Genomic DNA, 26,870 nt, shown 5'->3' with positions numbered 1-26,870 from the left:
GTTCAAACCAAAGGTAACGGTTTCAGTCGTTAAGGCTGAGCAGGTGTTTTAGGATGTGATTTTGCAGGTCGGGAAGTCGAGAGGAGGTGCCTGTGGAACACGTGGATTTCGACTTTGATAGTCATATCTGTTTTCTTTGTATGTTTATTTATATGCTTAACATATTTTTGTACAAAGAAATTTTCTTCGTACTGCAACAGACAAATAGGCAGCAGTATTTTCTTCCAATTGTATGGTTGCACGGTTTAGATTTAGTGTCTTAATCCAAATGGAATTTATTTTGATAAAGGGATTTGGATTCGACTTTATTGTTTTTTTCCCCTAAAAAATGTTAATCAATTGTCCTGGTAACATTGAAAAAGTAATATGTTTGTTACAAATTTTTTTATTTTTAACTAGTAACTTATTATTTTTGGCCACACTTGCAACATGAGGAAATTCCTGGGCCAGGGATCAAACCCACTCATGCCACAGGTGCAGCCTGTGCCACAGCTGCAGCAATGCCAGATCCTTAACCTGCTGCGCCACGAGGGAACTTCCATCTTTGTTACTCATTTTTTTTTGTCTTTTTGTTGTTCTTGTTGTTGTTGTTGCTATTTCTTGGGCCGCTCCCGCGGCATATGGAGGTTCCCAGGCTAGGGGTTGAATCGGAGCTGTAGCCACCGGCCTACGCCAGAGCCACAGCAACGCGGGATCCGAGCCGCGTCTGCAACCTACACCACAGCTCACGGCAACGCCGGATCAGTAACCCACTGAGCAAGGGCAGGGACTGAACCCGCAACCTCATGGTTCCTAGTCGGATTCGTTAACCACTGCGCCACGACGGGAACTCCTGTTACTCATTTTTAATGTCCCCTTTTCACATTGGTGATTCTACTCATAATGCTTATAAATCACAATGAAAATATTTCATGAGTTTTCATGTTCTACATAGCAAAAAATCAAAGTATATGGACACAACTGCTGAAAAGACAAAACTGATTTGACAGAAATATAGTAATATTGAGAGTTTAACGTGCTGCTTTTAAAAAGACAAACGTAGGGAGTTCCTGTTGTGGCTCAGTGGTAACTGAACTTGACCAGTATCCATGAGGATGCAGGTTCAATCCCTGGCCCTGCTCAGTGGGTTAAGGACCTGGCGTGGCTGTGGCTGTGGTGTAGGCTGGCAGCTGCAGCTTTGATTTGACTCCTAGCCTGAGAACTTTCATGTACCGTAGGTGTGGCCCTTAAAATAAATAAATACATAAAAAGACAAAAATAAAAATGACATATAAAATGTACACAACTAAGATTAATTTAATATATAATTAAGACTAAAACCCTTTAAAGCCCTTAATAAATTTCAAAAAAAAGTAATGCTTAAGCTGTAAAATGAAGCTCAGTCGATCACCTACACTAAATATTACAAAGCTCACATTCTCCTACAGTACAATAAAACTGAAATTTTGTAACAAAATAAATTACTGACATATATAATTATATAGTTTTATAGAATAAATTACTGCATATATACTTGTATATAATTAAAATATATAACAAAGAGGTCTGACTAAAGGTATAGAGCCTTTTGAAAATCATGCTAATAAGAAGCCCCAAATCAAATGGACTCAAAGCAGCTTTAAAAATCTTCTTTTACTTATTAAACAAGAAAAAATAAAATTACACAAACCTATTGGACTCAAGAAATTGGAAAAACAACAAAATAAGTCTAAGAAAGCAGAAAAAATAAATAAAAATAAAAGTTGAAATTAACTATACCTTTTTTATTTTATTTTGTTTTATTTTATTTTTTGGTCTTTTTAGGGCTGCCCCCGCGGCATATGAAGGTTCCCAGGCTAGGGGTCGAATCAGAGCTACAGCTGCCAGCCTATACCACAGCCACAGCAACACCAGATCTGAGCTGCATCTGCAACCTACACCACAGCTCATGGCAATGCCGGATCCTTAACCCACTGAGCGAGGCCAGGGATCAAACCCCTAACCTCATGGTTCCTAGTTGGATTCATTTCCTAGTCGGATTCATTTCCGTTGCGCCACAGTGGGAACTCCCTATATGTTGATTTTAAAACACTCCAATTAAGGAGTTCTCATTGTAGTTTAGCTGGTTAAGAACTGGACAGAATGTCTGTGAGGATGCAGGTTCAATCCCTGGCCTCGCTCAGTCGGTTGAGGATCCAGCATTGCCACAAGCTGTGGTGTAGGTTGCAGATGCAGCTCAGATCCTGTGTTGCTGTGGCTGTGGCATAGGCCTCAAATGCCATTCTGATTCTACCCCAGCCCAGGAATTTCCATATGCCGCAGGTGTGGCCATAAAAATAAAATGGTCTAATTGATAACTCCTAGGGTTACTTCTTTGAAGATATGAATAAATTGCGTAATTTTCTGGGCAGCAAATTAAGAAAAAGTGAAATGTAAGTAATCCAAAGAGAAAATAGTTATAAATTTGGAAGTTGTTAAACATTATTTTATAGTATATGTAATTTAATATGAATAAATTTGAAAATCTAATTGAAAGTGATTATTACCTGGAAAAATTAAAATTATTAGAATACATTCAAGCAGTAAAAAAAAAAAATTGGGGCGTTCCCTCTGGGGCACAATGAGATCCTTAGTGTCTTTGCAGCACCAGGATGCAGGTTTGATCCCAGGTCTGGCACAGTGGATTAGAGGATTCAGCATTGCTGCAGCTGTGGCTAGGTTCACAACTGTGGCTCAGATCTGATCCCTGGCCCGAGAACTCCACATGCCATGGGGCAGCCAAAAAAAAAAAAAAAATTTAGCTAGCTCAAAAACTTTTTTAGGCCAATTCTACATAATATAAAGGATCAAACACTTTTTGTTTTACATAAAGCTACTTCAGAGCAGGGTTATAACATTTCCTAGTGAATTTATCACACCAGGCTCTGATAACAGTTTTGTAAAGAGAATAAAAGTTAGAAAATTATTAATTGATATTATATAGCAGTATATAAAATCAAAATAAAATACTAACTTACAGATTTAGCTATGAGAATGTCGGTTTTGTTCTCAATGTAAATATAGTAGGAAATCTGTAAGTATAACTATCACTGGTCGTCAAAGGAGTCTTTCATAGGTGCTAAAAAGTCATGTGGTGAAGTTTAGCCACAGTTTCTGGCAAATTAGGATTAGAAGAAGATTTTCTGTTAAATTAAGCAATACACAAAGAAGCCTATTATTCCTTCTGTCATTTAATATTGTTCTGAAAGTTCTTGCCAGTGCATTAAAATAAGAAATAGGATTAGAATTCATGTGATTATCACATATTAGGGTCTCAAAAAATGTTTGTCAAATGAATTCCACATTAAAGTACTCTGAAGATGGAGAGGAAAGATTGCTATCTGCAAATAATTATTTTTTCACTTAACAAGTTAATTAACTGAGAACTATCAGAACTAATAATAGAATTCCATAGGATGGCTGGATGCAAAATCATTGCTTTTCTGTATCAAGTAGAAAGCATAATGGAAAAATGATCCTATTTCTATAAAGTAGAGGATTAAGTTTATCAGAAATTGTGAGGGAACTTACGCTAATATAACAAAGATCAAACATTTTTACTAAGAGATACTAAAAAAAAAAGACTTGAATAAATGGAGAGACAACACATTTGCTCCGTGTACAGGTGGAATATTGTAAAGATTTCTGTTATTCTCAAATTAATTTGTTGGTTTAATGCAGTTCTAGTCAGATTAGTTTGTATGTAATGGGCTAAAATAATGAAAAATATCTTTTAAAAGCAACAGGAGAGGCTTGTGCTGTCAGATAAAGTACAACAGAGTTGTGTTGGCGAAATAATAGGCACACAGCCACTGGAACTCAATGAAGCACTGGTACAAGTAACCAAAACAATGACTAAGCCATGAAATCAAAGATCAGTAACATTAATTATCTAAAAACTTAGAAATCCTATTTTTCATAACATCCCATAAGCAAAATAAAAAGCATTCAGAGCGAGGAGGAAGCAGTCTATGAAGCAGCTGAGGAGTGGAGTTTAGTCAGTGGATGAGAGTTCTGCAGCACATGGAGCAAAATGCTGTAAGAACTGGGAAGGTGGTGGCCCAAGCAGCACTCACGACCTCAGTTCTCTCCATCCCTCTCTGCAATTACAGCAACCGAGCTGGTTGGGTGGGGGAGGGAGGAGGTAGAGGAGAGCCCAAGCTGGTTGGAGAGCATCAGGCAACTAGTCTTAGGATGCAAGCAGCAGAGCAGAGGACCAGGGATCATTGGCCCACGCTTTGCAGTTCAGGCAGACAAAACATTTGTCAAAATGAATGCCAGCTCCCTGGGAGACTCTTGAAATTGCTGCAGAGTCCCAGCCAACCACAGGATCCAGGATCATCGTTATCAAAATTGAAGTGAGAGGCCAACCACTGTTGGAACCAAAATGAATTTGGAACCCTAACCCCTGGAAATAGCTGTCCAGATTCACCCAGTCATTTCATTTGCCCAGTGTTGATACGACCTTATATTTTAGTGAAGTTTATGGATCCCATTGATCATGTTATAGCAGGGTGGCGGTGTATGTAACAAATACTTATCAAAAAATATATAAATTTTAGGAAATGTATGTTTCAAGGAAAATAAGTAATAAATACCAACAGAGAGAAGGATAATAAGAGATTATACAGTTTGGGAGAAGGGCCCAGGTAGCCACAGGGGTTGATGGCAGATTAAAAAAACAAGATTAAGAATTCCTACAAGTGGAGTTCCCATTGTGGCTCAGTGATAACAAACCCAACTAGTATCCATAAGGATGCGGGTTTGACCCTGTTCTTCCTCAGTAGGTTAAGGATCTGGTGTTGCCCCAGATGTGGTATAGGTCGTAGATGTGGCTCAGATCAGACCTGGCATTGCTGTGGCTGTGGTGTAGGCTGGCAGCTACAGCTCCGATTGGACCCCTAGCCTGGGAACTTCCATTTGCCATGGGCATGACCCTAGAAAAGACAAAAAAAAAAGTATTTGAAAAAGATTCCATGAACTTGGAGTTCCCGTCGTGGCACAGCGGAAACGAATCTGACGAGGAACCATGAGGTTGCTGATTCCATCCCTGGCCCTGCTCAGCAGGTTAAGGATCTGGTGTTGCTGTGAGCTGTGGTGAAGGTCGCAGATGCGGCTCAGATCCCGCGTGGCTGTGGCTGTGGTGTAGGCCAGCAGCTACAGCTCCGATTAGACCCCTAGCCTGGGAACCTACATTTGCCACAGGTGCGGCCCTAAAAGGACAAAAGACAAGACCAAAAAAAAAAAAAAAAATTCCATCAACTTCCAAAAAGCAAAATTTGAATTTGCCACACTCTCTTTGACTGTGTACATAGCATTTACATTGTAGTTACAACTATCTACATAGAATTTACATTGTATTTTAAGTATTCTAGAGGTGATTTAAAGTTACAGGAGGATGTGTGTAGATTGTATGCAAATACTACACCATTTCATATTGAGCATCCTTGACTTTTGGTATCTGGGGGGATACCAAGGGCTGACCATAGTCCTCTAGAAAGCTTCTTAGCTCCTGGTGAGATCCAGAAGGTGCTGGTGGCTGGGACCTTGTACCTGATGGAAGTAAAGGCCCTGAGATCTGTTGGAAGCCAGATGGTTTGTCTAGGGTCACTCTTATGTAGTTACCGTCTCAGTTTTAAAAAGAAGTGTTCATGCTTTATTTTCAGTTCAATTCTGTTCCGCCCACATCATACATCAGCTCTCATCACATTTTATGGTGCGATTTGCATTTTGCTCTCTTAAGGGCCAACTATTCCTTGATGAACAGGAATATCACAGTTTCTTTCATGTGTGGGACACAACCAATTTTGGATATTGTAGCCTAATTTCAGTGGCAACATGCACCAAAGCTGTATGGCTTTGGGGTAGTTTTGTCAATTCCTGCAGAGCCTTTTAACTGACTTCACCTTTTGTATTAGGAGGAATGAGTCCCTACTTGGAATTAAAAAAATGAAATATAAGGAAGGTACTTTGAGTAAAAAGGCCACCAAACCTTTGCAGAAGTTCAGCGCTGCAGTCCTGGAGATCGGAAGAGTAAGTGTCATATGCATTTTGAATTTCAAGTTAACAAACTTAACAGAGCCATGTATCTAGAGATGATTGACTGTGCTGTAACTTTTTAATATGAAATGGAAGATAGACCCCACAAGCATGACTTTATAGTTTTACAATATATTGTCATTCTTAAGTTGTCATAGGATATTTTTATACATATTTTTTTTTTGTCTACAGAGGTACTTCTGTTACTTTGGATAATAATTTTAATTGAGGGGCATAAAGAAACAACTGTGTGTTCATGTCAAGACATAAACACTAAAGTACAAGTAAATGGTATTGTGTTCAGATTTTAAATTTAATTTGTAACAATTTTGTTATCTCCCTTAAGACAGATACGATGCCAAGAAAAAGAAATAAAAGAAGGGAAACTCTAAGAGAATTTTTGAATAAAAATCCTTGTGTTTCTGAAATGGGAGAGCAAGAAAGGTATCGATTAATTAATTAAATGTCTACTTGAGGGTTACTATGTGTTGGGCACTGTTTTAGGCACTAGGGAAATGCCACTAGACTAGACAGATGAGGTCCCTGCCTGCAGGGAGCTTACATACCAAGAAAAGGAACACAGTAACAAAACATACAAATAAAACAATTTAAATTTTTGCTAGATTTTATAAAATAAATGAACAGGATGATATACTATAGAGTAACTGGCCTGGGGTAGAAGTGGTAGCGCAGTAATTTAGGTTAAGACAGGTCAAGAGATCAAATTGGTAAATTACTTTTAGCTATTGGCAGACTTAATTTGCTTGTTTATAAAACGTATGGTGGGTTTGCTTCTGTTGTTATGACTGCACTTTTATGATTCCTCCACATTCTTTGTATATCTGACCTTCATTACATGTTTTCTTTTACCTGTTTGGTGATTTTGATTGTAGTTTTCAACATGTAAATAGTAGTTAAACCACTCTCATTTTCTTTTTGTTTGCATTTGCCTATGATCTGATTACTCCATTTTCTTAAATTTAAATTATGATATATTTTAGATGAGTGTAGAAAATAATATAACAAATGAATGTATTACCCATTAGGCAGTTTACCAGGTAAAACGCTTGGAATGCATTTCGGTCCCTCTCTATCCCAGAAGAAATACTATCCCACGTTTTGCATTTATCATGCTTATGAGTGACTTTGTAACTCAGTTATATATGTATATGCCCCTAAATAACATATGGTATTATTTTTTGCAATTTGTTTCGCCAGTTTGCTCTTATCCCTCAAAATTATGTTTGTGAAATTTTTCATGTTGATTATACACAAATCTATTCCAACTTTCCGTTATGTAAACAATGCCACAAAGACATTCTTGTTCGTATCTCCATATGCACTTTTGAGAGTTTCTGGAGTAAATACCCTGGAGTGTAGTTTCAAAATAAGAACTTTTTAACATTTCTAGATGTTGCTAAATTGCTTTTAAATTTTCATCAGTGGTGTGTCAAGTTTCCATTATTCAGCATCTTCTCTGATGTGTAATATTGTTTTCAAGTTTTTGTAGACCTGTGATTTGTGAATTTTAATCTCATTGTTATTTAATTTTTATTTTTTTGCTTACTAGTGAGGTTAGGCAGCTTTTCATATGTATGTTTTTTAAACCCTAGGGTTTTTTCGTTCTCAAGACTGCTCGTTTAGATCCTTTGCGCATTTACAACTTTTATGTTCTCATTTATTTTTAGAAGTTTGGATACTAATACTTTTCCCAGGTTTTTAAAAAATTTTTATTTATTTATTTTTAATCGTTATTTCCCCAATACAATTTTTTTTCTCCTGTACAGCATGGTGACCCAGTTACACATACATGTACACATTGTATTTTTTCCCATTCTCATGCTCCATCATAAGTGACTAGACATAGTTCCCCGTGCTACACAGCAGGATCTCATTGCTAATCCATTCCAAAGGCAATAGTTGGCATCTGTTAACCCCAAGCTCCCCATCCATCCCACTCCCACCCCCTCCCCCTTAGCAACCACAAGTCTGTTCTCCAAGTCTATGAGTTTCTTTGCCATGGAAAGGTTCATTTGTGCCATATATTAGATTCCAGATATAAGTGATATCCTATGGAATTTGTCTTTCTCTTTCTGACTTACTTCACTCAGGATGAGGGTCTCTGGTTCCATCCATGTTGCTGTAAATGGCATTATGTCATTCTTTTTTATGGCTGAGTAGTATTCTGTTGTGTATATATACCACATCTTCCTAATTCAATCTTCTGTCGATGGACATTTGGGTTGTTCCCATGTCTCGGCTATTGTGAATAGTGCTTTTTGTTTGTTTGTTTTGTTTTTTTTGTTGTTGCTGGGTTTTTTTGGCTGTGCTCCATGGCATGTGGAAGCTCCTGGGCCAGGGATTGAACCTGCGCCACAGCAGTGACAACCTGGATCACTAGGCCACCAGGGAACTCCACTTTTCCCAGTTTGTGGCTCATCCGTTTACATTTTATTTTAATCAATTAATTACTTAATCTTTTGGGGGCCGCACCTGTGGCATATGGAAGTTCCCAGTCTTGGGGTCAAATTGGTGATGTAGCTGCCAGCCTACACTGCAGCTCACAGCAATGTCAGATCCTTAACCGACTGAGCAGAGCCAGGGATCAAACCTCTGTCCTCATGGATGCTAGTTGGGTTTGTTACTGCTGAGCTGGGAACTCCCATGTACATTTTAAAAGTCTTTTTAAAATCAAAAGTTAGCGAACAGGAGCCTGCTGTTTAGCACAGAGAACTCCACCCAGTGTTCTGTGATAATCTATGTGGGAAAAGAATCTGAGAGAGAATGGATATGTGTATATGTCTGGGTCACTTTGTTGTACGGCAGAAGTCATCACATCATTGTAAATTAACTACACTTTAGTAAAACTTAAACAAATCAAAAATCAAAAAATAAATTAATGTTGACGGGGTCAAAGATAGCAACATTTTCCTTTATTTTCAAAAGTCCTCTCTGAGGGAGTAAATTGTCCCCTTCATCGGTTTAAATGTTTGATTTTACAATTAGGGAAAACACCCATCTCTGGTCAATTTTGATGAATGGTAAGAAGACGAGTCCCTCTCCCCTCTTTTTTAGCTTTATCATAGTTTCATTATACCCAGTTGACTTGCTCCTTTCATTGAGTGGTCTGTTCTGTCATCCCTGTCACTTTTTGTCATTTAGCAAGTGGGCATATATGTAGTTTGGGAATCTTTTCCCTGTCCCATTCGTCTGTCTATTCCTGAGTCAGTATCCCACAACCCTACGTACTCTGGTTTTAAATTCAGTCTTGTTGTCCTGAGAGAACAAGAGTCTCTAGTGTGTTCTTTCCCTTCAGGCCCAGCTCGCATCCTCTTCTGTAATACGATTTGGAATAGCTTGTTGAGTAGTAAAAAAAATAACAACCCATGATTTTGATAGTGGTAGACTTGAACATGTGGATTGGTTGGTTTGGAAAGGTTTTTTTTTACTAACATCAAATCTTTCTATTAGTAGACAGACCACATGTTAAATCTTATTTAAGGAGTTCCCGTTGTGGCGCAGTGGTTAACGAATCCGACTAGGAACCATGAGGTTGCGGGTTCGGTCCCTGCCCTTGCTCAGTGGGTTAACGATCCGGCGTTGCCGTGAGCTGTGGTGTAGGTTGCAGACGCGGCTCGGATCCCGCGTTGCTGTGGCTCTGGCGTAGGCCGGTGGCTACAGCTCTGATTCAACCCCTAGCCTGGGAACCTCCATATGCCACGGGAGCGGCCCAAGAAATAGCAACAACAACAACAACAACAAAAGACAAAAAAAAAATCTTATTTAATATCTTTCAATCAATTTTTATGATATTCTCCATAATGCTATTATACATATTTTATTAGCTACATCAAAGAAATGCTTTTTGGTATTAGTGTTAATAGCACTTTAAAATTGCATTTTTTTATACTTTATTTATATAGGAATATGATTGATTTATAAACAATTCGACTTCTATGCATCTTGGTAACTTATCTATAGATACAGGTTTTCGTGTGGCCAGTCCTATTGCGAATGGATAAAGTTTTGCTTAATTGCTTTCAATACTCAAGCCCTTTACTTTTTTTTTTTGTCTAGCCTACAGGGTAGGATGTCCAGTTTAATCTAGAATGGAGCTTGTGATTGTGGATATTCTTATTGATACATGCATTTTTTAAAACTTTTTTATTTTCAGATAATTGTACATTCACACGCAGTTATAAAAAATAATAGATAAAAAACCTATATGCCTTTTAGCCCATCTCTCCTAATGTTAACTATATAACCATAATAAAATAACACAGCCAGGAAAGTGACAGTGATACAATTCGCTGAATTTAGCTAGATTACAGCAATTCAGTGTGCACACATGTGGGTATGCATATTTAGTTTTTTGCAGTTTTGTCGTAATTATAGGCTTGTATGACTTTCACCATAGTCAAGATACAGAATGGTTCTATCAGAGGATCTAGCCCCCCAGCTCCCTTGCTACCTTTTCACAGCCACGTCTCCCTCCCTTCCTCTCACCCTCCCAACCCCTGGCAGCCACTAATCTGCTCTCCATTTTTCTAATGTTGTCATTTCAAGAATGTTATAAAAATGGAATCATCCAGTGTGTATTTTCCAAAGTCGGCTTTTTCCTTCCACTTAGCCCAGTTCCTTTCAGATCCTTTCAAGCTGTGTGCGTCACTTATTCACTTTGTTATTGCTCAGTCAAATTCTGGGACATGGATGTACCACTGTTTTTTAAACATGCACACATTGAAGGCCGCTTGGTGTTTGGATTGTGTTGACTGTGGGGAGTAACGCTGCTGTGAACACTCATGTACAGGTTTTGTGTGAACAGGAGTCTCCGTTTCTCTGGAATTGATGGCCAAGGGCGCAGTTGCCAGGTTGCATGGTGGGTGTGTGTTTAACTTTGTGAGATATTCCGTACTCTTTTCCAGAATGGCCGTACCTTTTCACATCCCCACAACAGTGTATGAGTGATCCAGTTTCTCCTCATGTTGGCCAGTGTGTAGTGGTATCACTATTTCTTCATTCATTCGTTAAAAGAGGTGTTGGTTGGAGTTCCCATCATGGCTCAGTGGTTATCGAATCCGACTAGGAACCGTGACGTTGCAGGTTCAATCCCTGGCCTTGCTCAGTGGGTTAAGGATCTGGCGTTGCCGTGAGCTGGGGTGTAGGTCACAGACATGGCTCCAATCTCGTGTTGCTATGGCTGTGGCGTAGGCTGGTGGCTACAGCTCCGATTCGACCCCTAGCCTGGGAACTTCCATATGCCGAAGGTGCAGCCCTAAAAAGACAAAATAAATAAACTAGGTCTTGGTGATGTCCTGGGGCTTTAATTTGCATTTTTCTAGAGGCTAATGATAGTGAGCCTCTTTTCTTGTGCTTATCTGCCATCTGTACATCCTCTGTTTGTGTCTTCTGCTCATTTTCTAATTGGACTGTTTTTATTTTTCTGTTGAATTTTGAGAGGTCTTTATGTATTTAGATACAGGTCTAGACCTTTGTTTGGTAAACAGTTTGCAAATACTTTTTATCAGTGTGTAGCTCGCCTTTTCCTCCTCTTCCTAGAGCGTCTCACAAAGCAAAAGTTTTTAAATTTGACAATATTTGACATCACTTTTTCCTTCAGTAGGTTATGCTTTTGGTGTCATGTCTAAGAACTCTGCCTGGCCCTAGGTCCTGTGTGTTTTCCCCAAGTTTTATAGTCTAATGTTTTCTATTTACTTGTGAGCCCTTCGAGTTAATTTTTGTAGAAGGGATTGAGTTTACGCTCTCACTTATAGATGTCCAGTTGCTCCAGTACCACTTGTTGGAAAGACTGTCCTCCTTCCATTGATTTGCTTTTGAACCTTGGCAAGTAGCAGTTGGTCATATTTGTGTGGGTGTATTTGGGTGGATTTGAGAAGATAGTCTGTCAAATTTAGGAAATTGTCTTCTATTTATTGTTGTCTAAGAATTTCCTTATGAATTGTGTTGTTTTGTTGCATGTTTGTTCTTGACCAAGATTTTCACCTCCTTTAATCTTTTTATCTTTTGCTTTTTAGGGCTGTACCCATGGCATAAGGAAGTTCCCAGGCTAGGGGTCAAATAGGAGCTACAGCGGCCAGCCTACACCACAGCTCACAGCAATGCCGGATCCTTGACCCAGTGAGCAAGGCCATGTATTGATGGCCTAATTGGATCCTAACTGGATTCGTTTCTGCTGCGCCACGACAGGAACTCCCTTTCCTCCTTTAATCTGATTGTGCAGCAAATTACATTAATACTTACATGTTAAACCCTGTGTCTTTTTCTCACACCTTTGATCCAGCAGTATGATCTCTTCCAAAAACAACCTCTTTTCCAATTCTCTGACTCCAGCTGAATGGCCCCGTATACCCTTCACCCAGTTTCTCCCAGGTGTTAATACCCTGCAGAACTATAGCCAAAAAAAATATATATATATATATATATATATATTCAATTCTGATACTGTCTACCTAGAGTCAACATCAGATAACACAAGTTAAAGGACCCTGCCCCACAAGACTGGTCCCACTTCAGATGCCAGCCACAAATGGGATGGCCAGACTACCCACATTTCTGCCCAGCCTACTATAAACTAAGGGGGTTCTCATAACTACTCCTCCTCCCCCCACTCAGGTTCAGTAATTTGTTAGAATGGCTTGAAGAAGAGTTCAGGAAAACCAGTGGTTTCCTGTTTATGATAAGGGATGCAAATAAACAGCCAGATGAAGGGGTTCATAGGACCAATGTCTGGAAGGGTCCTGAGAATAGGAGCCTCTGTCCCTATGGAGTTGTGACAATATGTGTTTACCAACCTGGAAGCTCTCTGGACCTCATTGTTCATAGGTCTTTGTTTGTTTTAATGGCCATACCCATGGAATATGGAAGTTCCTGGGCCAAGGACTGAACGCCAGATCCTTTAGCCCCCTGAGCTGGGTCAGGGATCAAACTTGCACCTCCACAGTAACCTGAGCCACTGAAGTTGGACTCAACCCACTGTGCCACAGCGGGAACTCCATGTTCATAGGTTTTGTTTTTGTTTTTTTGTTTTTTTCTTAAAAAAAAAACCCAATCTGCAGTCACTTTCCCCAGAGACTTGGGAGTGGAGCTTAGGGTTCTACTTACTAATCATGTGTTTGATTTTTCTGGTTGTTCTCAGGTAGCTTTGGGGTGAGAGTGCTGGACCCTAACCACGAGACTACCAGAGTCAGCAGTCTTGATGTAGGCTCCCAGTCCTTGCCTCTTGGGAGAAAAAATTCAGCAAAAAGACGGAGAGTAGTAAGGCGAATAAAGTGTTTTTAGAGAGAAAATCTATGTGTGGAGAAGGCATGGGTGGGCTCAGAGAGAGAAAGAGAGACAGACAGACAGACAGAGAGACAGAGGCATGCACTTGGGGTTGTGTCCCTTATCTGAAGGTAGTTCTTCCGGGTTTCCTCTAGCCAATCACCGAGCTTTGTCTGGCCGTGAGTCTACATTTGGCCCGACCCAGGGCCCTCCTTTGTGTGCGCCTGCGTCTTGTAGTCAAGATGGATTCTAGCACAAGGGTTTCTAGGAAGTTGACAGGACCTCTTATGGTCTGGCTCCCCCTCCCTTCTCTGACCCCTGAGGAACCTTTCTGTGCATGTGTAGCTCAGGAGGTCTCCTTGACCCCAGAGAGAAAGATGTGGTCTCTTTATCTTTATCCAAGTAGGAATCAGCTCCTCTTTGCTCCTGCTTTAATCTTGAAGTATCTGTCTGTGGGGGACAAGTTCCAGGTACTCAGCCTGGGACCCACCTGTCATCCGCCTCCTGATGACCAGCCCCTATCCTAAGGCTCTTTAGCAGCTCAAGCCTGAGTCACCTTACTAGCACCTGACTCCAACTGAGAGGCCCCATAGACCCTTACTAGATTCAGGTGTGTTTCAAAGGGGCTCACCATGAATAACAAGATGCTCCTATCCCTTAGGAAATTCCAAGGTTTTGGAGCTCTGTACCTGAAACGAAGGACAAAGACCAAATACATGTTTTTATTATACCACTATGTTTATACACATGCATTCATTTTTTACTTGCTGATTCAACTTCTTTAAGATTAATAGCCACCCTGAGTCTCTGCATTTTTTTCAGTTCCCTTCGATAAATTATGTTTTTCTAAGGAGTTATCCATTTTATCTAAAATTAAAAATGTTGGAGTTCCCGTCGTGGCACAGTGGTTAACGAATCCGTCTAGGAACTATGAGGTTGCGGGTTCGGTCCCTGCCCTTGCTCAGTGGGTTAACAATCCAGCGTTGCCGTGAGCTGTGGTGTGGGTTGCAGACGCGGCTCGGATCCCGCGTTGCTGTGGCTCTGGCGTAGGCCAGTGGCTGCGGCTCCGATTGGACCCCTAGCCTGGGAACCTCCATATGCCACAGGAGCGGCCCAAAGAAATAGCAAAAAGACAAAAAAAAAAATTAAAAATGTATTCATAAAACACTATTATGTTCTCATATTCTCTTTTGAATCTCTGCTCTATCTACACTTACACCCTGTGTTTTATTCCTAGCTTCATTAATTTTTGTCTTCTCTCACGTTTTTGTGATTTATCTTGCCAGAGGTTTGTCTTTTCCCCCCCATCTTTTCAGAGAACCAGATTTTGTCTTTGTCGGTCCTCTTTATTGTGTTTAGTTTCTTCTTCTTTAATTTTTGCTTTTATATTTATTACCTCCCAGCTTGTTTTTTTTAACAGCTTCATTGAGATTTTGGGCAAGGAAAAATTAGTTTTTCCTTCCACCCTCCCAGATTCTCTGGCTGGGATCCTATAAAATGAGACTGACGGAAGACAAATTAACACCGGAAAAGCAGGAGTTACCAACATTTGCATCCACGTGGGAGAAGTCAGTGATGAGTAACTCAAAGGGGACTTGGGCTTATATGACATCTTAACAAAAGATCATAAAGTGAGAACTCAAAGGAATTGTGATAAAAATATATGAGAAACTAATGGTGTAAGGCAGGTCCATCTTGATGCTGATTTTTCCTTTTCATGGCCATAAAATTTCCCTAGAGAGATTTCTGGCATTCCTCATTTTTCAGAAATTTCTACTTTTTATCAGATAAAGGAACCCCCAGGAAGGCTTCTTTCTGTATCTATTGGTTCTCATTTACCTCTGGCTTAAAAACATCCTTATGCCAAAGTGAGAAGTGTTTCCCTGAATGATCTCACCTTCCTCAGCAGGGAAGATATAGCTAGTGCTGTCACTCTCCTGGGCCTTTTGAGGTGACTTGATCTCCTCACACAGGAACAAGATTGATTTTCATTTTGGAAATTATATTTTTAACTTTTAAGATAGAGTTACTTAAAACATTTCCATTTGGAATTCCTGTTGTGGCACAGTGGAAATGCATCCGATTAGGAACCATGAGATTGCGGGCTTGATCCCAGGCCTTGCTCAGTGGGTTAGAGATCCAGCATTGCTGTGGGCTGCGGTGTAGGTTGCAGACACGGCTTGGATCTGGTGTTGCTGTGGCTGTGGTGCAGGCCAGCAGCTGTGGCTCTGATTAGACCCCTAGCCTGGCAACCTCCATATGCCAAGGGTACGGCCCTAAAAAAATCAAAACAAAACAAAACAAAAACCATTTGTTTGGAAACCAAATAACATTACGAATAAGCAAACAACAACAAAAAGCTCAAAAAACTGGATTAAAAGGAAGTCATCAAAAAAAAATATTTAGCCAATGAATGACAGTATCAACATTACATGTCAAGAAGTAGTTTCCTTCCTTCCCTCCCGTTTTCCTTCCTTCTTCCTTCCTCCCTTCCTTCTTCTTCCTTCATCAGGTCTTCTGGTGCAACACTGTCTGTCTACCTTCCTTCTATCCATCTCTCTTTCTTTCCTTTTCTTCTATGTATTTGTGTGTGTGTGTGTTGTGTTGATTCTGGTTCAGACGTGTTATCTACTGAAGTGAACAAGATATTTTTACTTACCAATTAAGATCTTTTTTTCCCTTCTCTGATATAAATCATGTAGAATGGCACTAATCAATGAGGCAGCACATTGTCAATAGGAAAAATACATAAATACACTAAATAATTTTGAACAAGTAAGTTCATACCATATAAACAACTATGTAACTGAAATTAGGTGGACTGCTTTGAGATTTTGATAGGAATAATTTCAAACAAATTTAGCGTATGTTATACTTGAATCTAAACTATTAGCTAATTTTTGAGATTGTAGTTTTTTGCAGAGCACATTGGATATAGATTTATGAAGTTGTTTTATGTATAGTTGACTGATGTTTTGTTTCCTCTGTAGTCTAGCTAACGTTAGAAACATTTGGCTTCATTGTTTTTTTTTTCCTTAAGGAACAGAACAGAGAAATGATTTTCTTGTTTAACATTGAAGTTAGTTGATGAATGTGAACATTATGTTAAAATTTAGTTGTCTAATCTCAGTGGCCTTTTGATGATGGAAAAGAAGAGCTGTGTTTGGTTTGAGCCTAAAACACAGACATCAGAGAAAATTAAAGGAAATTCATACCATCTTTGTCACTAGTGTTCACCCCTGTGCCTTCTTCACTGTCCTAGTTCATATTTTTAGCACTAAGGGAATGATAACTAAGCCAGAAACATTTGCATAAAGGCAGTCAAGTGATTTCTTGATGTATTTTGCACAAATTGGAATCATTCTTCTCTATTAAATGTCTGGGAGTTTATGTAATTTTAAAACTTCCTTCTCCCCCTGCAGAAATAAGAGAACTGATGTTCGAAAAGTAGCATATCGATTCCTGATGGATAACTTGAATCCTTTAATATTAAATTATGTGAAAAGGAAGAGGTTCCATCAAATATGTCTTGAGGAGATGCCCTGGAAAGCTCAGATGAACCTTTATCTGGCAAATGCACACTTCAACCTGCTTTTAACGAAGCTAGGGGAGCGTATGAAGTTGAAATATGGCACCTCACCTATGATGGTCAGGTATGGTATGTTATCAATGAATAATACTTCTTGAGCTTCAGGAACATGGATTGCATGTGTATGTTCAGGGCTCCAATGCTGATAATAACTTAAAGAGGTTTGCAGAGTGCTTTGATCTTACTGGCTTTTGGTATATGTCTTAATTTCTTATCTCAGAATCTTTCCCAAACAAGTGCTGAAATAAGTGCTTTTGAAGTACTGTATATATTTTGAATATGCTAGTCCATACAGCTTTCAGTGAAAGGGGAAAGTGAATTTTCCAAAAGAAATTTAGTATTAATTATATAGTAACTGTAGATATGAGTAGGCATTAGGCAAACCTGTGTTTCATTTAGACGCATATTTTAAGCTTCTGTAAACACAGGTTGCATTTTCTTGTACAATAAAAACTTTCTATCATTAATTCAAAAGACATCTTCCAGCCGTTATTGAGTGTCTTTGGCTAAAGTGTGATGGGAGATAAAAATAACTGTGTTAACCAGAGTCTTTCATTTAAAAAAATACTTGTTGAGCATCTTATTAGATACAAGGTACTGAGATAAGTGCAATGTGCATTCAAAGATGAGCAGGATGTACAGATTAGAGCCTGGTCAGGTGGATCTCAAATGTTCATGGTTAATTGCAGATAAGGGAAGAAAGTGGGATGCACTTAGAGTCTTTTTTGTTCCTGGAAAGGATCCTTTCTCCTGGCTGAGACTAACAGGAGAGGTTTCACGGGGAGAAGCCATGTGGTCTTGTTCCTGATGGCTAGGCAAGGTTTAGACATGTGCAGGTAGGGAGAGAGGCATTCCAGGGAGATGGAAGAACAGAGGTCAGAGCCCATGGAGGAAACACAGGCTGACATCCCCCTGCGGTCTGACCAGAATCTAGGGCATATGAAAGGGAGCAGTGAGAAATGATTAGAAAAGTACTTCAGTACCAGATCATGGAGAATCTTAACTGTCTGTTAAATCTGAACTTTATATACAGGGGGAGATTATCAAGCGTTTTTGTTTGGTTGTTTTTAGCAAGGCTGTGATAAGCAGTTTCTCGGACAATAACGTTTCAGATGGGTTCGAGGGAGGGAAGACTGGTGACAGGGATATGAAGTAAGAGGGTATATATTTCAGGAATCCAGTGATAAAATAGGCGAGTTGAAACCCACAATGAACTTGATTTCCAGTTTCTGTTTCTCTAGAATTTGGGTTATGGCAATAACTAGACTAAACCTTTGCCAAAACATCTCCAGATAGATGACGTTTCCTGTGTGGGCTAGTCCAGATTTGCATTTAAGAAGCAATTAGAGGCACTTACCTGTGGCACAGCAGGTTAAGGATCTGGCGTGGTCACTTTTGAGGCTTGGGTTCAATCCCTGACCTGGGAACTTCCATATGCCACTGAAGTGGCCAAAAAAAAAACAAAAAAAAAAAAAAAACAAAAAACAAGCAAACAAAAAACAACAATAGCAACAATAACAAAAAGAAGCAATTCTGTTGCTTGATTACCAGGGAAGGCTTTTGGCAATGAGACCCATTTATGAGGCTGTGAGAGGAAACAGTTCAGATCAGATGGGCTTCCCTTCTGTCCTCTGAACTCTGAGAACTCTTCTCTCAACTGCCAATCATATGTGACCACTCGTGCGTGATCACTTGGCAAACACAATGATTAGACAATGACCAAATTTGTATCAGGGTGATTTGGTGCTCAATTCAATTTTGTGAAAATATTTATTCATTTGTTTGTTTATGTAGATAGTATTTGGCAAATTTAGATCAATTTTGCTTATATTATTTTTAGTAAGATTTTTTTTCTCCTTTGCAGTTTCCGATCATGTGATCCTAGTATGTTCTCACTGTATAATTCAGGAACAGTATTACCAACAGGAAAACTGACTCTAGAAAACTATAAAGTGATGCTTGATTTCCTTCTTACAGTTAAAAAAAGAAAGGCCCACTTACCATCAGGTAAAATAAGCAAATATGTTATATACTATCAAAATGCTTTTGGATTTTTATTCATTAATGTAACACATAAACACATACATACCCTGACATGTACCACCCCCAAACACACAGAGTATATGAACCATTTTTCTAGTGATCTAGGAATTTAGTTGTGATATTTTGTAGGAGATTCTTTTCTTTTTTTTTTTTTTTGTCTTTTTTAGAGCTGCACCTGTGGCATATGGAGGTGCCAGGCTAGCAGTCAAATCAGAGCTGTAGCTGCTGGCCTATAGCCACAGCCACAGCCACGAGGAATCCAAGCTGCGTCTGTGACCTACACCGCAGTTCATGGCAATTTTGGATCCTTAACCCACTGAGCAAGGCCATGGATCAAACCTGTGTCCTCATGGATGATAGATTCTCTTCTGCTGAGCCACAACGGGAACTCCCTAGAGATTCTTATTTGCTTTATTTTTTTAATTCTTTATTTTTATGGTACCATTATATATATCTGGAAATATTTATGTTGGATTCTTTCCTAAACCAGTTTGGCCATTCAGCAAATGTAATGTTATTTTTAAAATATTTGTACCTCCAAAATATACAGTGCAATATTACTCAGCCCTAAAAAAGAACAAAATAATGCCATTTTCAGCAACATGGATGCAACTAGAGATTCTCATGAAGTAAGTCCAGAAGAGAAAGACAAGTACCGTGTAATGTCTCTTATATGTGGAATCTAAAATATGGCACAAATGAACCTATCTGCAAAACAGAAGCAGATTCACAGACGTGGAGAACACACTTGTGGCTGCCAAGGGGGAGGGGGATATGCAGGATGGACTGGGAGGTTGGGGTTAATAGATGCAAACTAGTTACATTTAAAATGGATAAGTGATGAGGTCCTGCTGTGTAGCACAGGGAACTGTGTCCAATCTCCTGGGATAGACCATAATGGAAAATAATATATGTGTGCACGCGCATGTGTGTGTGTGTGTGTGTTACTGAGTCACTTTGCTGTACAAGAGAAATCGGCACAACATTGTAAGTCAACTATACTTTAATAAAAAGTTTTGTTTTTTTTTAAGTGAAAAAAAAATGTTAGTACTTCCAGTGGTCAAGGTAGAAGACTTGCTATCAGGTGCTATGTTTTAGTGGAAATAAGTTTCAGAACAGATTCCACCAGACCTACTGAGGGAAGCAGGCAGGAAGACATCACATCGTTATTTCGCTGTTCTGATTTTGGACTCAGAACAGGCCACTCTTGCCTTAGACTTCCAGTTCGTGTCTTCCGTGTGAGCTTATTCCGGGATGAAAGCAATAATATTCTGATGGCAGGACCAGCCAGTATTGTCTTCTGGTCAGGTGACAGGGGCTCCTGGAGGTCAAGAGACGTTGGTGAACAGGGCTCTCCGTCTGGGTGCAGCACTGATGACAGTCTCTCTAAGCCATCACCTATCTTGAATATCATTCATTTCACAAGTGAAAATTTACTTCTAGTATCTTTATGCTATTACAGACCCTCTTATGTAGATTTTTAATAATGGCATTTTAAATACTTTATAACTTATTGCTGATCAGGATACTTCATATGCTGGTTAACTGCCCCAGGAGTTTTGATTCATATTTGAGGTACTTGACATGCTCTGTAATTTCTTCTAGGGTGTAGTTTAAGTTTAACTGGTACCTGCGTGTCATACTATGAATGTGAAAGTAATTGAATATAAATTCTCTAGGCATAGAAAGACTCCAAGTTTTGAATGTAGATTACAACATATATAGCTTCTTGAGGGTTTTTTTTTTTTTTTTAAACGAGCTCCCTATGACCATCCATGAAATTGGCAATAGAATATTCTGCTATTGAGACTTATTACTGAATGCAGAGTCCTAAGAAGATAATGTTTGTGTCAGGAGAAATCCTCTGTGTTTTTACAGCACAGCAGCAGAAGAATGAGTGGTCAGGGTGGCTGCACTGCCTCGCTCCAGGGGCTGCTACTTGCCTTCCCACGCACGCATGTCTGTTTTGCAGGGGGAAATTAGGGAAGAATGGGATGCTATCATTTCCCCCCCCCAAAACATGACATTCCTGCCTGTGCATCGTTCCCTTGGCCATCACCCTTGCCAAGAATACTCTTCCCCATACTCTTCCCATGTACCTAAATCATGATCACCCTTTAAGAACTAATCTAAGCCCCTCCTTCTCTGGAAACTTTCCCTGATTCATCACACGCGTGAAAATCCTACCCTTTCTCCAGATGTATGCAGCATTGTTATCTGAATGATTTGCTTGATGCGGGTCACCTATGGCATTTTCTGGAACTTAAACTCTCTGTTTCCAATAACATTATACTTTATTTTTGTACTGTAGATGCTGAAGAATTCTCGGCATTTCTTAATTCCAAAACGAGTGACGAAGATGTTTCCAAAACGCAAATGGTTTATGAATCAGACTCTCAGTCAGGTCTCAGTGGGAAAGAAAAGGATCAATCCACCCATGTGGGTCTATTGGATCATTTTATGAAGATCTTTCTCTATTGCAGGAGAGCAATGGTAAGGGGGTCCTTCTTCTTTGCTAGTGTATTGGTTATGAGTCTCAGCCCATGAATCTGGGCATGTAAAGTACATTGCATTTCTTTACTTGTTATCTGTAGTTTTACTTCCAACTGTGAGGCTAAAATTGCTGGGGTTTGTGCAGTCATCTTTGAGGCTTGCCTGCTCTGGTACTGAGGTCTTATACATGGTCAAGTTGTGAGGGAGAAGGGTGGACCCCTTTAGTCACTGGCCAGCCATCTGCCCAGAGCTGAGGTGGCCTTCGCCCTTGTCTCCCAAGTCTCCATGAATATTCAGACACCCCTCTGCTGTTTTCTTGCCACCCTTGGGACATGGGCACCTCCAGTGACACCAGGGGTTCCTCTCTGGGCCCTTGATCCCTCCTGGGCATCACAGACTCCTTTTTCTAGCATAGGGGAAGATCTTTCTAGGCCATGGAAAGGCAGTGCCTCTCCTGACCTCCTGCTTCTACAGGCTACTTGGGTCTTCTGTCAAATGCTTTTCTCTTTTTCTTCTTAAATATTTGGTAGATTATTAAGCCCAGAATTGGAATCATTAGGTACAGAGAAATTCATTTCCTTTTTCTCATTGCAAGAAGGGGATATACTTCAAATTCTCAAGAGGTGGGAAGAAATCTATCCATTCTAGACAAGAAAAGAATATTTAAGTTCCCATATTTTTTTGAGAAGTAGAGTGTGACTTTTATTTTTTCTTTGTTTTTAACTTTTTACACATTTTTTATATAACTTTTTTTTTCTACTGTACAGCCTGGTGACCCATGTATACATTCTTTTTTTCTCACATTATCATGTTCCATCATAAGTGACTAGACATAGTTCCCAGTGCTACACAGCAGGAGAGAGTGTGACTTCTAAAAATCATAAAGTAGGAGCTCCCGTCGTGGTGCGGCAGAAACGAATCCAACTAAGGACCATGAAGTTGTGGGTTCGATCCCTGGCCTTGCTTAGTGGGTTAAGGATCTGGCATTTCCATGAGCTGTTTGTAGGTTGCAGACTCAGCTCAGATCTGATGCTGCTGTGGCTATGGTGTAGGCTGGCAGCTGTAGTTCCAATTCAACCCCTAGCCTGGGTACCTCCATTTGCCACGGGTGTGGCCTTAAAAAGCAAAAAAAAAAGGTAAAGTAAAGTAAACCCCCATCATCCCCCTTGACCATGAGCATTGCATCCCACCCCCGTTTCCACCAGCTTCAGGGCCCTAGAAGGTCTAGGTCCTTCTCATCGCTCAGAACTCAGCTCCTCTTGCTCTTGTGCAGTCTCTTCTCCCCTCTGTGTCCTGCAGGCACTAAGCTAGTTCTCTCCTTAGCCCTCAGGTTCACCTTCCATCCTTGGTACTTGCTGTTCCCTCAGCCCCAAATGCGCTCCTCCTCCTCCCCCGCCCCAGCTCCACCTGACTTGTTCAACTCCACTTTCAGGTCTCTGCTCACATGTCACATCCTCAGAGAGGATTTCTCTCCTGACCACCCTGTCTGAAAGGACCTGTCCTCTCACCCTCGTTAAGTTCTGCCCCATTTCTGCTTTATTTTCCTTTACAACATTTATCATTTCCTGAAATTGTGCTTTTGCCTGCTTACCTAGTGTCTGTCTCCCCTAATAAACTGAAGCTGCATGAGGGCAGGTCTGGTTGCCTTTGCTGACTGTGAAGTTCCCGGTCCCTAGAACAGTAGGTGTGTTGGCGTCAGACTGCTGATGATCTTAGCTCATCACTTAGTAGACTTGTACCTCGTGGGACGGGTTGGCCCAGGCCCCCGTGGCCTCATCCGTAAATTGAGCAGAAGGTTAGTGCATGTGTACTTCATTGGCGTTATCATTAGAATGGACAGAGGTAGTGCCGGTAAATGTCTGGCACAAAGTCTGGCACATGTAAGTGGCAGATAACAAATGGTGTTAGCACTTTCATTACTGACATATAATATCTGCAGAAAGATGAAGTCATTCAGAGATCTATAACTTTGGGAACTTGGGCATCTTCTGAATACTGTGTGTGTCTTAGGTTCTGGCTCATCGTGGGGGCTATTGGACTCTGCTTCAAAACTGCTGTAGGGCCCTATGGAACTTTACCCAGGAGCTACAGATACTTCATAAACAAGCGGTGGATCTGTATAAATCATTTCCCATCAGCCAGGATGGCTTTCTCTGTATCTCTGTTTTACCATTCTATTTGGGAGCAGAATTACTTATTGACATGTTAATAGAACTACAAAATATCAATTCTATTAAGGTAAGAGTATTTGGGTAATTATTTTTATTGTATTCAGTTAACAAATATTTGTGTCATGCCATTCGGGATAAGTAGGAATTAATTAATTTTGTGTGTGTGTATGTTTTAGGGCCACACCCGCAGCACATGGAGATTCCCAGGCCAGGCTAGGGGTCTGATTGGAACTAGCCCACTCCACAGCCACAGTAACACAGGATCCAAGCCACGTCTGCGACCTACACCACAGCTCACGGCAACGTCAGATTGTTAACCCACTGAGTGAGGCCAGGGATAGAACCTGCAACCTCATTCCTGGTTGGATTCATTTCCGCTGCACCACAACAGGAACTCTGAAATTAATGTTTTCCTTGAGTTGTTATTTGGTTTGTATGTATTTCGTTTGCTTCTCACTGTTATTTGGTTCATAGCATATAACTTACATTGATGTTAATTACAAATATCTTAGCCTGAAAATTCAGTTTCTAAATGGAACATTTAGAATAAAAGAAACATTTACTGAACTCCAGCTTCTGCATAAACTAACCTAAATACACTTAATCCTCATAGTAATCTTTTTGACAGAGAAAAAAATCCTATGAAAGTCATACAGTTTGTTGGTTGAAACTTATTTCACTGCTTTATCATCTCTGTTCTATTATTCTAGATGTGGTAGAATTTGCAGCCATTTCAAATCTATACTATAGTTTAAAGTATGAAAATAAAATAGAAAAAATGCAAACATCATATAACCTAAACGCATTGAAAGTTAGTAAACACATAAATACTTTGAGTCATGGGGTTTATAACATTTCCAGATAGAAAACTATGTGACAACAATGGCACAAAGACCGGGAGGGCAAATAAAATTAAACTGCTATAAGTTCTTAATCTTTATATAAATATCAAGTGATACAGTATTAACTTTAAGTGGAATGTGATAAGTTAAGGATGCATTTAATAATCCCCAAAGTAACTACCTAAAAAAGAGCCCTAGCAAGAAGCCAAATGGAAGCTATCAGGAACACATTAATCATAAATGCGTGTACACCAAATAAGAGATTTAAAATTCACTCTGGACACCCAAATCTTGAAGAGTTTCCTGCTTGGTGAACACATTGATGTATTGGTAGGTGTCAAGCCCTAAATCTAAAGGGAGAGGGCCCAGAGGCTCCTTATCTTGGACCCTTCTGGACCTTGCCCTATGCACCTCTTCCACGTGGATATTCCTGAGCTGTATCCCTTATAAGAAAGTGAGTTCCGAGTCATTCTACAAAACCATTGAACCTGAATACATGGCCAGTCACTCAGAAGTGTGGATGACGCTGGGACTTGTGACTGGCACTTCAAGCGAGCACTGAGCCCTTAAAGCTGTGGCATCTGACCCTAACTCTGGGGTAACTGGATCAGAATTGTTGTGCAGTACATTGAGATGGGTTGGAAACAGAGCACAGGCACATAATGCATTTACCAAGATGGATCCTGTGTAGAGTCAAAAAATAAGTCTTAATAAAACTTAAAAGACTGAGATATTAAGGAGTATGTTCTCTGGCCACTATATTATAAGGATTAATACAGTGTAGGAAGAAAAGTCTTCAAATATTCAGAAATTAAAGAACATCATTCTAAATAGTAGGTCAAAGAAAAAAACACAAGAGAAATTTAAAAAGTATTTTAACAGATGATAACATATCAAAATTTGTGAGCTCCATATAAGTCAAGGCTAAGAGGGAACTTTGTAGCTTTAAATGTTTCATAAATAGGAATAAAGCTATAACATCAGTTATCTAAGTGTTCATTTATTAGAAGCTAGAAAATGAAGAGTAATTGAAACCAAAGTAAAATAAAGTGAAGGAAATAATGAGAGGAAATGAAAGACTGGTAAGAGCAGAAATAAATTATATATAAAGCAAAAAATAGAAAATTAATACAGTCAATAAATTAATCTTTGAAAAGATTTGTTAAAATTGGCAGAATCTTAGGAATACTGATGAAGAACAAAAGTGAGAAAAGCACAAATTACTGATATTAGTAATGAAAGAGATATAGCTACAGGTCCTATAGATAGCAAAAGAAAAATAAGGGAATATTACAGAGACCAATTTTTACTAATGAATCTGATAACTTAGGTAGAACGGACATGTTTTTTAGAAGGTACAACTTGAGGAGTTCCCCGATGGCACAACAGGTTAAGAATCTATCATAGTCATTGCAGCCGCGCAGGCCTCTGCTGTTACACAGGCTCAATCCTTGGCCCGGGAACTCCACATGCCACAGGCGCAGCCAAAAACAAAGTACAACTTGACAAATCTGACACAAGGAGCTACAGAAAAAATGAGGTGCCCTAAATATATTAAATTGAATTCACGGAGTTCCTGTCGAGTTGCAGCGGAAATGCGTCCGGCTAGGAGCTATGAGGTTTCGGATTCGATCCCTGGCCTCGCTCTGTGGGTTAAGGATCTGGCGTTGCCTTGAGCTGTGGTGTAGGTCACAGATGCAGCTTGAATCTGGCGTTCCTGTGGCTGTGGCATAAGCCGGCAGCCTGGGAACCTCCATACTGGCCCTAAAAAGAAAAAGAAAAAAATTGAATTCACAATCAGAAACTTTGACATAAAGAAAACCCCAGAGCCAGCGTATATCTCTGCAGAATTTTTGCAAACATGTAAGGAAGAAAAATAAATCATATACCATTTTTTAGAAGTGAGGCCATCTTAACCCTAAAAAATATATCAAAAAGAAAATTATGAACTAATATCACTCATAAATATAGACATAAAACTCCTTGATGAAATTTTAGCAAAATCAATCCCAGCAATAGATAAAATAGGCAAATTATGTATAAATGTGATATATAAAAGTATACAAAAGGATGACTCAAGTGGAGTCTATCCCAGAAAGGTAAGTCTAGCCTTTGAAAATTAATCAGTGTAATTCATTGTATTACCAGGATTAAGGAGAAAAATCATACGGCCATTGAAATACAGACAGAAAAAGCATTTGCAAAATTTGATACTGCTTTTTTCTCCTGCTCCTCTTCCCGCTCTGGTTGCACTATGCTTGCTCTGAGCTCTGGCCTCCTGCTAAGTCAGGGCAGCTCTCGTCTGCCTCCATCTGCCACCCGTGACTATTTACCTGGACCTCATCAGCCGGCAGGAGGTGGTCCTCAACACTTAGACGATCCTGGAGATCATGA

General features: G+C 39.7%; 1 protein-coding gene across 1 annotated transcript in view; it reads left to right on the top strand.

The window, feature by feature from the left end:
- The window catches only part of CFAP54 (cilia and flagella associated protein 54), a 308,666-nt gene that overhangs the window by 127,266 nt on the left and 154,530 nt on the right, over positions 1-26,870 (top strand). The window contains exons 31-36 of the mRNA XM_047788234.1: positions 5,937-6,051; positions 6,404-6,501; positions 16,761-16,991; positions 18,792-18,934; positions 21,282-21,463; positions 23,474-23,701. Of these exons, the coding sequence (XP_047644190.1) occupies positions 5,937-6,051; positions 6,404-6,501; positions 16,761-16,991; positions 18,792-18,934; positions 21,282-21,463; positions 23,474-23,701 (997 nt within the window). The remainder of the gene's footprint in view (positions 1-5,936; positions 6,052-6,403; positions 6,502-16,760; positions 16,992-18,791; positions 18,935-21,281; positions 21,464-23,473; positions 23,702-26,870) is intronic.

Source organism: Phacochoerus africanus, chromosome 7, assembly GCF_016906955.1.
Source record: "Phacochoerus africanus isolate WHEZ1 chromosome 7, ROS_Pafr_v1, whole genome shotgun sequence".
Classification (NCBI taxonomy): Eukaryota; Metazoa; Chordata; class Mammalia; order Artiodactyla; family Suidae; genus Phacochoerus; species Phacochoerus africanus.
This window is presented reverse-complemented; position numbering and strand designations above follow the sequence as displayed.